This window comes from Dermacentor silvarum, chromosome 2 (assembly GCF_013339745.2).
Source record: "Dermacentor silvarum isolate Dsil-2018 chromosome 2, BIME_Dsil_1.4, whole genome shotgun sequence".
Taxonomy (NCBI): Eukaryota; Metazoa; Arthropoda; class Arachnida; order Ixodida; family Ixodidae; genus Dermacentor; species Dermacentor silvarum.
The window spans coordinates 241,756,427-241,769,253 of record NC_051155.1 but is presented as its reverse complement, the minus strand read 5'-3'; the positions used below and the strand labels follow the sequence as shown (position 1 = coordinate 241,769,253).

At 44.6% G+C, this 12,827-nt stretch overlaps 1 protein-coding gene across 3 annotated transcripts in view; it reads left to right on the top strand.

Moving 5' to 3' along the window:
- The first annotated feature begins 711 nt into the window (after positions 1-711).
- The window catches only part of LOC119442985 (serine-rich adhesin for platelets-like), a 100,642-nt gene continuing 88,526 nt past the window's right edge, over positions 712-12,827 (top strand). The window contains exons 1-3 of one of the 3 annotated variants that reach the window (XM_049662494.1): positions 712-933; positions 7,023-7,215; positions 11,206-11,637. In XM_049662494.1, the coding sequence (XP_049518451.1) occupies positions 7,096-7,215; positions 11,206-11,637 (552 nt within the window). In that variant the 5' untranslated portion in view covers positions 712-933; positions 7,023-7,095. The remainder of the gene's footprint in view (positions 934-7,022; positions 7,216-11,205; positions 11,638-12,827) is intronic. The other 2 variants (XM_037708085.2, XM_037708087.2) reach the window with 2 other exon arrangements.

Here is a 12,827-nt window from a genome sequence, read left to right as displayed (position 1 = left end):
GAAAACATAAAAGCGAACGCAGAAAGTGTCAACGCCGAAAGGACAACTAGCGGCAAGGATGTGTGTGTGTGTGTGTGTGTGTGTGTGTGTGTGTGTGTGTGTGTGTGTGTGTGTGTGTGTGTGTGTGCGTGCGTGCGTGCGTGCGTGCGTGCGTGCGTGCGTAACGGGCGGGTGGAAATCTGATAAGAGATGTGTGGGCGAAGTTGCAAGTGTGAGGGAAATTTTGAGTATCGTTGTTTGCTTGCCTGATCCATTTTGAGGTTTTGTGAAGAAGCCCTGCGAAAGAACTATTTTACACTGTGCATGGAGTTGTAACTGTACGATTACATCCAGTACATGTTCATGCAGAAGGACAAACTGGCGAGAGTTGATGAAAGTTGTAGGGGTAAATGTAGGAGTGCATAGCGCATTTTTCGTGAGTGTTCGTAAAAATTGCGCGCGTAGTTGGAAGAACATGCTTTGACCGATGATTTGTACTTATCATTTACACATTATTTCATCACTTTGTTGAACACGGGGTCGTTTTGCATGCCGTCTGAAACTTCTGAACAAACGCAAGTTTCAGGAACATAAGTTTCAGTTTTCTGCAAGCCATTTGCGTATAACAATTGCCACGACAGTTGCCTCCGTACCGGACAGTAAGTTGTCTGTGCCCTTCCAATGTATGGTGTTATATGCAAGTCCCGTTTCCGGATTTGCCCCGACGGCGCCCGCGAGGAACTCCCGCCATGTTGATTGGCGGCCATAATGTGTTTATTCTGAAGGCAACGCTTTCGTCCTCAAAACAAGAAAAACACCATTTGTGAGGCTACTACGGTTCTTGTCGGGTTGCTTCGGAAATTTTGACGATGAGACTGAAAAAGTGCTTGTGCGTGTCCACTTGTGTTGTGCGCAGTTATGAGTCCGTGCGATCAGCAATGGATGCGTGAAAAGGTGAGTTTTTAGCATTTTTCGCACCTCGCGAATGAAGACCCTTACGACAATCGTTACGAGGGTTGAGTGGTGGAGGCTCACAAATGCTTTGTATCTAGAAGTTTTCGTCTGTTTTATTCAAGCTGTAATCAGAATTTTCTGTTAGAACAGTCCTACTGCTTGTGGTTTGCGGGTGGTTGCAAAGCGCGCCTCAAACGTCCAGAAGCTGATGTGCTAGAGCGGCGTCTGTTCCAACATCTTTAAATAGTTGCCATGCGATGATCTTCTTTCAGGAACATTATGAAGTTTTACGCTAGACCCAGTTCCTGCACCCATAATAGTAACTGGTTCATACGCGTGGTCGCTGGCTTTACAGGTTCGTTTTGAACACGGCGCTATGTAATTTCCTGGCGGTTAGATAAGAGGGTTACAAAAAAAAAAAAAAAAAAAAAAAAAAAAAGGGGGGGGGGGGGGGGGTGGGGGGTTGCATGTCTCATTCAAAAAGCCACGTATAATCGTTTGTTTGATCTCGTGCACGCACACACTGGGAAGTGCAGTGTTACATTTTGAGTTGACTAGCATTCGGGGATCGGCCGTCTTGCTTCAATCAGCTTACCGATACCAATGCTCCAACAAACCGCTTAGTTAACTCGTGGTCACAAAGCCTGCAATGATATGATAAAATAATCTACTCTGCTCCAAGCTTATCTTGAATGCTACTCGTTTCGGTCACTTTTCGTGTGAAGTTTGACGTTTGCGCAAGTTAATTTTGTTATCAGAAACTAAGACCGACCTCACGATAGTTACCACCACAAGCTGCTATCTCCTAAGTTGCTGTTATTGGACGCTCTGGATCGTGTATTAGTACATGAACTGCCGTATTTCAGTATTTGAGACGGCATAATATGTTGGCTGAGTACTATTGTACAGATCAAACGTGAGTATCGCCTCGTAATTGGATCGGCGATCGCTAAGTAGGCCTGCGATAGGCTTCCCTTAATGTCCGTTGAAGAAATTAGTCCATTTCGCTTCCATGCATCGTGTATATTACGAAGACGTTTATAGGCTGAAATCGCCACAAGTAACTTGGAAGAGCCAAGTGACGGAAACGTCGTTAGGAGCTTTCCTTCGGCTCCATGGTACTATGTCGCAAGGCTGGAAAGCTAGTTGAAACTGTCGGGCATGTTATTTTTCAGCGATTTGTTTTTTGAGACTTAGTACACGCGGTATTCATTGTTTTTATACCTCATACAAACCCTCTGACTCCTTTAAGTGTTGCGCGGTTTAGTTCGTAAACCAGTGCATGACCTGAGAAGCTTCATTGACCATGCGCCTTAACACTCGGATGCACAACTGTCGAAAAGGTCACGGATTAATTTCGCAGCGTATAGCGTTTAGATATCTGTAATACTTATTCAAGCAGTGGGTAATCCTGAAAATGAAAGAAACGGGCACTGGGGTGGCTGTGAAAATAAAGAAGGTATGCGCTGATTCTGACTGACAGCATTGCGAGATGTGGATGAGCGCCCCCCATGCTTGTCTTCTGGAGCTGTGACCCTTCATTCTCTAGGAGGTAGTGAGTTGAGGCCAACAAGTATACAGCACTGTCAAAACAAGCCCAGGAAATTGGTAGGGCCAGTTTGAAAATAGCACAAATGAGTGGAATATTTTAACAAATGTACATATTTAAAATCTTGCTCGCTTGAACTAAATATATACATTGCACAATAAATTAAATGCATATTTTAAGAGGTGGTGGAAATTTGTTAAAATGATTGAAGAAAATTGGTTGAAGACATCCATAAGAACGCTACATATTTTGATATAAGAAGGGATGGTATATAATAACTTTTGGGTTTTGTATTCGTTTCTGACAAAAGTTACATTTTTAATTGAACGCTTATGTGGAGATCACCAAGAAGTTTGAGTATGCTGAAGGACTCACAAGTGCAAAGAGATGCATCAGGTTACCATTTTTTGGATTATGGAAATTTAGAACTCCAACAAACCCAAAAATTTGTGACTAAAAATTTTGCAAGTGACTGAGTGTAAGCCATAGCCCAAATCATCTTATAAATACTGATGCTTGGCACTCTGGCTAGGCACATGCATGGCAAAACATATGCTCACCTGTATGTTGGTCGCTCCTGAATAAACAAAGAAACCCAACTTAGTTGTCATTTAATCATTTAATGATAGGTAATTCACTGAGGAAAGAAACATTGAAGAATGTACCGAAGGCTATGGACGTAGTTGTATAGGAGAGTGAACGACAATAATATTATAGTGGTTTTACATCTCAAAGCCCCAGTTTCGCGATGAGGCGCTGTAGTGGCAAGCTCTGACCAGCAGGGGTTCATCGGCCTGTGGCGAAATCTTTGTACATAAGAATTTCTGCCTTCTGCCCTTAAGGAAAGTGAGTGTGACTACCAATTGTAGTCACTTTCACCTTCCTCTTTTTAAACAGACAGCAACACCACTGTACTTTGCTGTCTTCTTTTTATTTGGTCTCAGCGGCACAGTGTTGTGAAAAAGAAAAAAAAAAAATCCATAGCTGAGTTACTTCAGATTGAGATTAATAAGGAGAGACACAAGGGGTGTTTGGAGTCGGGCAACCCATGGCTGGCAAACAAGCTTAGGTGGAAGACAGTAAATGCGCCATACGGCAAATGAAAAGAAGAAAGTGTGTGCATAAACCTGAGGGGCTCTGCTGCTAAGGTTGTCTTATCATGTAAAGAGAGAACAACTTGGTTCAAAGAGCTTTTGTCATCACAAGACATGCAAACGACACCAAAATGCGCATGTTGAGCCATACACATCATAGGGCTTAGTTAACGTGATCTCTAGCTTCATTTGCATGCCATGCCCCTTTGTAAGCTTTCATATCAACAAGGGAATGTGTGTGTTTTATATGAAAAGTATAGGGCCCTAAAGCTGAAGTTGTGCAGAGCACTTCTCTTGCTATTATGTGGTACAGAGTTAAGCCCATTATGTCACACAGAGTTAAACTTAGTGGCTTTAGTCTCTATTTAACACTAAGCTTTCCCATTTCAGAAAACGTTCCCACTTTATGTCAAGGTCTTTTGTCATTTTCGATGAGAAGTACAGTAGGCTCTCGATAATTCAAACTCAAGGGGACCCCAGGATTTTGTTTGAATTATCAGAAGTTCCCGTAAATACGACTCGGGGCAACATACCAACTTGTGTTGTAATGAAACATTCACATATATTCAATAATACATTCGAACCCATTTATAACAAACTTGACAGTTCCGCGAAAAGTACTCGTTATATCAGTAGTTGACACGTGTGCACACCAGGAAAAGGAGAGATGGCCAAGGGTCATGCGCGTCCTTAATCAACACACGATTGTTGGTGCACACGGTTTGGTCTCTATGACAGATGTAGCCAGGCAATTGGCGTTATTTGCGACTGTTCGTGATATAATAATGCAAATGTTCAGCTAGAAGCGACAAAAGCAGCAGATATTTTCCGGCACGGACAAGCAAAAAGTATGAATTAACTGAAATAACGCAATGGCGCAGTTTGAATTAAGCGGCTTTAAAATACATTAAAAACATAGCAGGCCAACCAAACATTTGAAATTTGTTTGAATTAACCGAAAGTTTAAATTATCGCGAGTCTGCTGTATACCAGTTTTCAGGTGTTTTATTGTACACACTTTTGATGATCACCTTTGACCTCCTTAACACAGTCTTGAACTCTGGATTGCCGCATCATCTAGTTTGCAGAAAGTGCAGCAATAAACACTGGCAGTGTTGCGGAATGGGCACCCCCATTCCAATTCCATTCCGGGTAATTAGAGCTTGCTGCAATTCCATTCCTTTCAATTCCTCGGAATGAAAAAAACTTAGCCCATTCCCACTCCGGGAATGGCCAGGCAGTTCAATTCCATTCCTTTAATTCCTCAACGTAGGAAAGGCATCTAGACAGTTTTATCGAGTTACCGATGAACGCACCATAAAGCTGATGTCATCAGACGCGTTAAGAACTGCAAAAATATGCAAAAGACGTTCCAAAGGTCGAGGGATAGTAGCTTGGTGACATATCTCGTGCAGTATACAACCACCCTACTAATTCCCATAGGGGAGGTTCTCCCGCTACCTATAGTATTTGCATGGTCAGAATGTTTTAACGGCTTGTCATGTTTTAATATTATGTAAGCTTAAACGTGTTAATTCTAAAATGACGACATAGCATATTTTTATGCTGACAAAAGCGTTCAAGAAGACCTTATATTCACTAAGCAGTTTTGTCACGCGTCTGGAGCGGTCGTGAATATGGAGAAAACTAAGATTTGGTTAATGGGGGAACAGAACCCTTCACACCTCCTGGTATTAGTTGGAACAGTGCACCGCTCGAGCACCTTGTCGTGCCTTTGCATCAAATATGGAACACTGGGCACTGCTCGTCACCACTAAAAGCGAGTACGATGTGAGATGGCACGCAAGCTGGTATGCGAACGCTTGCAGTGAACACAAGCATCGCGCCAGCGTTCATACGCATCACAAGTTAGAGAAGCGCTTTTTCGAATATGTGTCCGAGTCGCCGACGGCGACGGAAGCAAAAACGAAGAAGTGAAGGGTGGGGGAGACAGCAGGCGGCCAGGGCGAAGGCGCCGCCGAGGTAAAAAAAATCGCAAGGTGTAAAGGGGTGGAGTATGCCGCCGCCGTAGTTCTGTACGACGGATACCAACGGCATAGAGCCGTGGTTACGCGAAGAATCGAGACAAACTTCGGAGCAACTCAGTCTATAAGGGTTCTTCGGCATATTTTGACAAAAAATAGCGCATAGACGAAAACGCGTTCTAGTTTTGGAAAAACAAGCAATTCCATTGCCATTCCATTCCGGGAAAAATGTGCTTAATTCTATTCTCATTCCATTCTGAGGTCGTGAAAATGTGGAATGATTCTAGAGTCATACCAATTCCGGAGTGGTAACTCCGCAACATTGAACACTGGTGACTCGCATTCCCTTGACTCCTGTCACTGTGGACAGCAGTTGGACCCTGACTCCTGAGATCTGTTAACTTCACTTTATGTTGAGATTAACCCCCAAGTACTTCTGGAGAATATTGAGAGAATTCCGGTGGTGCCGGAAGAACTGGAAACACCTGGACAAAGCTAAGAGGCTCCGCTACAAAGGAAGAATGCAGCTTGCATACAGCAGCACACACATGCTGTCCACAGTGCCGTCTGCTGATAACTGCTGTTCACAGTAGGATATTAGTAGAAACAAGCTCGTGCATGTGTTCAGATAGGCAAAAATGTTTACATGGAAATTTTGCTTCATTTTTGACCCCTTGTGTTACGTTCAGAGATATGGTTCAATAAACTTTGCTGATTTATGGCTTACATAATGCCATGTTATGCACCATTGCAGTGTTTAGCAGTGGATTATTTCAGTGAGACTGTCTCTAATGAATAAAATAGGGGATTCATGACACAACGATAGTCTTTGAGGGTTGAGGGTTAAGATCAAGCCTAATTAACATAAACTCACTAATTCACTTTGCATTTATCAATATTGGGCAATCAGTGCTAACTGGATGCTAGTAGCTAATGGCAAGCTATTAATGAATTGGCTTTTAAAACAGATAAAAAGCTTTTATTTAAAGTGCATTGGTACAAAAATCTCTGCTTCGTTGTGCTTAGTGAATCTGACCAAGCACGTTGGAAGCGTGTGTAACAACACCTTCACGTTAAGTCATGTGTTGACATGAAGTGACATGGCCATCCCATGGCGCCTTGGCTGGAGTGCCAAGCTTACCTATGTAAGGCGATCTTGGTTGGTAGTTAGTGCTTGCTTTGTCCTTGGGGGGGGGGGGTCACTCAAAAAGTAAATGAACAGACATTGCTACTGGTCAGCGGTTTCCTTCATGCCAAGCGCATGCCAAGACAGACGACGAGCCACATGCTGAGGCAGACTTGATTGTATCCATCCAGTCCATGAGCCATGGTTAAAGCACTTCATCTACTCACTGTTACACATCATCTGTCATACAAGCACCTGTATATACTTTATTAAATCTTGGCATTGTGATACTAGCGCGAAGGCATCGTTTGCAATTCACTCTATTGTGATTTCAGGAGGAGGTGGTGGCAGCCATGCTGGCGCTGGGGGGCGGGAGAGAGAGCACATAGCAACCGAAGGGTAGTGCTGATGGCTGACGCCAGGTTCCAGGCACCACGGCTGGGCCCTGGCGGAGCTCATAATGGAGTGCCTGGCACCGGAACCACTTCCCCGTCTCGACATTGTGAGGAGCGTATGTGCACAACGCATGTGAGTATGGCTGCATCCACTGCATAACTCGGTTCTTTATGCAGCCTAAGCCTAGTGGAAGACATGCTGTATGAATGCTGACGCAGGATGCGAGACCCAATTTTATGGCCTTTATGCTTCAAGATAATTTTAGAACCTTGTCACGCTTGTATACTACCATTTTTGTTTGATGGGGACAAGTAGCAGCTAGTTTTCTTGTTTTGAGGGCTGCACTTTGATTTCATGCGAGGGCGTAGTAATCATTGCTGTCGTGGTAGAGAGTGATGTACTGAGACTGTTATATATGCTTTGAGTTTAATGAAGAACTGAAATGTATGCTGCGAGGCCTAAACTGTTATTGATAGCTTGTCAATTACTCGTTGCAAAGCTTCTGCGTGTGGGACAGGCAAAGTGCTTTCTATACTACAGTCGAGACCACTTCGAACGATCCCAGTTATAATGAATGCTCAGTTAATACAAACAAACAGCATGATGGTCGTAATTATCATGTGGCAGCACGTCTTAGATAGAATGAACATGTCACGGCTCCGAGCTCCTTTAGAGCGAATGCCAAAGTACAGCTGTGGTATGATGAAAATAGCTTGGATGGAGGTCACTGCGTGTTGCATGAAAAACTATTTTCGCAAGGCTGGATTTCTATGTGGGGTAGGTGAGTCTGGAATTGTGGAGATCGGAAGCAATGGTGACTTGCCTATGGATTTATGGCAGTGCGTCATTGAAGCGAAGTGAGGTGCTGCTGATGTATGTTGGGATGACTATCAGGGTCTATTCATATGGGTTGCGAAGCTTCAGGCAAAAGCAGTCAAAAACCAATTGTCACCAACGTCAACAAGGGCAGTTATCGGATCTGCGATTGAAGCATGACTAGGTGAGGAGGGAACAAACATTGTTACAGACAACCCATTTCATAGTTAAAAACGAGCCAAAATATTAATTCATTGAAATGAAAAAAAAATTCCTAATCAATTTTATTAATGCCTGCCAGGAAAGAAAAGACAAGTCTCGTTAACTTTATCCTTAATAAAAAATACCACTTTTTCGGCAACCGCTATAAAAGGGGCGCTGCAGCTCTCGTGTGCAGAAACGCGTGCTCATAAAGTTTGCCTGCTAATATTCGCTCACTTTACATTCGCCCCCTTGTCAACATTTATCTGAATTCTGGTGGTGTTGTGTCTGCAAGGTGTGTTCCATCATTGATTAACGTGTTCAGTCAAAAGTAGTCAGTTACCACCACCAGATAATTGTTCAGTTTAGCTGCCTTCATGTGTCTGCGCTAGTGGATGGGCTTGGCGTTCGACGATGCTACCAGCACTCAACTCCCAATGGTTTCTTTGGATCGCAAAGAAATGAAAGTGATCTTTGCATGGGGTGCGATTGCGACAGCCTTATGATTGGCGTTTCGCCGCATTTCTTTCTGCCCGCAACTAGACTCAATGGCCGTTTCAAACTTCCGAAAAGTTTGAAACGGCCATTGAGTCGAGTTGCGGGACATTAAAAAATGCTGCCCAGAATGGCAGGCCAATGGAATAAGTTTGGCGCCTTTGTCAACAGAAATGACGTGATTAAAAAAAAAAATGAATATGGCATTGGCATCACTTAATTTTTTTGTTCCCTGTTTGATCAATAAACTATTTATTTCTCTCTCCACCGTAAGTGTCCCCTCGTCACACAGGTGGCCCTAAGACCTGTGAACCAATGTTTTGAATGTATGAGGTTCCATGGAAGCTTCGCTACCGGGTTTTCATTTACCTTGTGACTTCTTTGATGCGGCTCATGAAGTGGATGTTGCAAATTCATGCGGGATGAGGCCATCATCTTTGAGGTGCAAGGCTTTGTTAGCAATGAATTGGATGAAGAAATATCGCTAAGCGTGGACAGCTGGGCTAGTTGATTGTAATTAGTATTATGAAACATCATTCTAGCGCACAATTAAACACGGACGAGAAGAGAAAGACAACACGAATGCCGGACTACAACTGAATTTTATGCATGGAAAACAGTGCTTTACGTTCACAGGGAGGGGAAGGGGGGGGGGGAGCGCTTCTAGTGCACCGGACCGCCCAAAGATAATTCCTTGGTTCAGGCCACAACAATCACAGGCGTTGAAAACTAAATGAAAGCAAAAAGAATTTCACATCATTCATGTACAATCGTGCACATCTCCTGCCCTACCTAGCTGACGCGACACACACGTTTGCCCTGAGATAATCAAGTTGTTTTTTCCCGAGCGCGACAGAAGGAGCACTGATGCAGTAATCTTTTTCATTAAAGATACAAAGAGCTTCAAAAATTTCCCAGTTTTTCTGAGTGCTAAATTTGCGCAACACACGTGTTCGTTCGAAAAACGCCTTGCATGCTGGCTTATACGAGTAACGGCGAATGTGGTCGGCTAAATCACCAGTGCCACTTAGTGAAGTAGCATTCCTGCGATGCTCCAGCAAGCGTTCAGTAAGACAGCAACTGGTTTGGCCAATATAGCATTTCCCACAGGCGAGGGGAATGCTATACACCACACTAACCACACATTCAACGAGGGCTTTGGTGTGCTTTATTTTGCAGGCTGACTTTGAATGTGAGGTTGGTGTGGTGTATAGCATTCCCCTCGCCTGTGGGAAATGCTATATTGGAAAAACCGGGCACTGTCTAAATGAACGCTTGCCAGAGTATCGCGGGAATGCTACTTCACTAAGTGGCGCTGGTCATTTAGCCGACCACATTCGCCGTTGCTCGCATAAGCATGCAAGGCGTTTTTCTAACGAACACGTGTGTTGCACAAATTTAGCACTCAGAAAAACCGGGAAATTTTTTAAGCTCTTTGTATCTTTAATGAAAAAATGACGCAGTTTCACCCGAAAGGCGAAGCATCAATTGCGATAGCAAATTTGTAGAGAGCTATACGGAGTAAGGATAGTACTTTTATCAGGTGTACAAACTTGGACATGCCGCAGCACCGGCAACACACAGAACTGTTGTCGACGCCGTCGGCGTTTTGCCCGCGTTCGCACAAAACGCGCGAGGCGTTGGTGGCTGTTGCCGGTGCCTCTGGGGGCGGCGCGGAGGTTTTCGACGAGATCAGAACGGGACAGTCGTCGAGCAGCGTCGGAAGTCTTTACCACCTTCTCGCCTCACAACGGTTGTATATAAATAGGCATTTTGTGCCGCAGCTAAACGTCGCCTCCCCCCCCCCCCCCTCCCACGGCCTTTCGCGTGTCTGAAGAAGTCGAGTTTGCTCTACATATATGGTGATTGTAAAGGAGGAAAGAGACGCTTAATTCTGCAGCCCTTAAGGGAGCACGGCGCAGAACGCGCGTTTGTTCTCAGCCGTGCGTTCACTCCCCGTGAAAGCGCGCGTCCCTCGCGCCCTTTCACTCGCACATACAGCGTTCGGCGCGCGGCGACAATTTCATCGCCTTTGACGTCATACGGAACCTCACGGCGACGGCGACGCCGACGGCAGAAATCTGCTTTGGAGTGTCCATATAATTGCTATCGCAATAAAAGATTACTGCGTCAGTGCTCCTTCTGTCGCGCTCGGGAAAAAAGAACTTGATTATCTCAGGGCAAACATGTGTGTCGCATCAGCTAGGTAGGGCGGGAGATGTGCAAGATTGTACATGAACGATGTGAAATTTTGTCTGCAGACAGCTTGTCTGCAGCAAAACTCTCGGTGATGAGCCCTTGTCTGCTCTGGAAATAATAGTTCTTGGGTCAGCATCGAAGAACAAAAGTAAGCTTAGTGATTATTTTGGAAACAAATGTTTTTGCTATTTCAGTAGATTAGTCTTTCATGTTCATTTATTATGAATGCTTGGCTGTAAGGAATGCATCCTGTGTGACCATTATGCTTGTTATGCATGGGCTTGACTGTAAAGCTCTCTGATATGCCGTTGGAGAAGTAGGTGTCAGTATAGAATGGGATATACGTGTTGCAATCGATACATATTTCCATTGTACAATAAACTGCAGTAACATATGTTCAACTTCCTGCAGCATCGCCCGAGGGCTCGGAGCAACAGCAGCGTGAGCAGTGAGGCGAGCAGTGATGCGTCGTCGTGTTCTTCTTCATCCTCATCGTCATCCTCGTGTTCCTCCTCGTCCTCCAGCTCATGCTCATCAGCTAGCTGCTCAGATGAAGAAAGCTCCCTTCCAGCTAACTGCGAGTTTGCCATTGTACGCCAGCCCGAGCAGACGCACGATCCACTCAAGCTTCGGATTGCTGCTCGGCGTGTGTCAAAGGCTGAGGATTCAACCTGCATGACTGCGGTGGCTGGTGCGGGTGGTGGCGCGGCTAGTGGCTCAGCTGCGGTGCGGCTCCGTATAAAGCAGCGCAAGAGCCGAAGGCGGAGACGTTCACGGAGCCCTATGGATGCAGGAGGGCTACGCCAGCCACGCTGCTCTTGCATGGAGAAGAGAAAAGGAAAGGTGAGCACTGGTGCATGTGTGCAGTATTGTTTGTCGTGCACTTAAAACTTTGAAACAGGTTCATAGGCGTCACAGTGACTTAGTAGCCATAGTTTAGCTGCTGACAAAAAGTTGTGGAATTGAATCTTGGCCACTGTGGCTACATTATGGTCGGGAAAAATGCAAAGGTGCCTATGTTATTATATTATGTGTTATTATTTTTATATTATGGTTCTGGGACGTTCAGATGGTAAAAATAAATTCAGTGCCCCCTGGCCCACTACAATGATCCTCACAGCGTGCACTGCAGCTTTGGGAAGCAAGGATGAGGAAAAAAAAAATGTCCCCTGCCTAGGCGTACTTGTTCCTCTCTCTTGTCATACAATTTTGTCATTATCGATATGCCAAAAATATTCTTGTATTTCTCTTGTAAAAAGAGCACTTACTTGTTGCAGCCTACAAATTTGGTTCTGCGTGTTCAGCAGAAGTTCTGTATTGAAGGCTCTTTTAATTGTAAGGTACTGTGCTCAGTAATTTTAAATGCTGCATAATGTAGAAGCAAAGTCTAGCCTGCGTGCGTGACCTCGGGGCCTGACCACTGATTATTCACTCGTATGCACATATCACCATAGCACAGAAGTTCTTGTTATGGTTTGCTGCCTACCACCACGTAGGCCAATGGTCAATTTCCATCACGATTCATCATGGCCATGCTGCCTTGGCTGTTAGGCCTTACCAGTGCTACTTTGTTCAGTGATGGTGATTTGTGATAAGGCGACATGGATGTATTTGCAGTAGCTGTATGACTCTTTGCAAAGCAAAGAAACAGCCTTGCCAACAAAAGCGAGGGTACAGGGGACAGCCTGAATGGCGCTAACCTTGTTCATAGCTGCAATTGTATGACTGTATATGCAGATCAGGAAAAAAAGAATCGAACAGGATGGCCATATGGCGTCCGAAATTTCAGCTGCCATTATGCATTGGCTCCATAGGTGGCAGTGCAGTGATACGGTATGTCTGAATAATTACACAGGTTTGAAAAATTAGGCATTTGAGAGGCATCCAAAAGGTCATTCATACAGGTGTCCATTTTGTGCGCCATGTTGTGTGTTGACCTATCTTGTTCGCTGTGAGGGATGCATGGAAATTGAAGAATCCCTGGGCTCTGAAATATGAGTTCGTAGTAATGAGGGGTTGTTAGCTTACCCTGG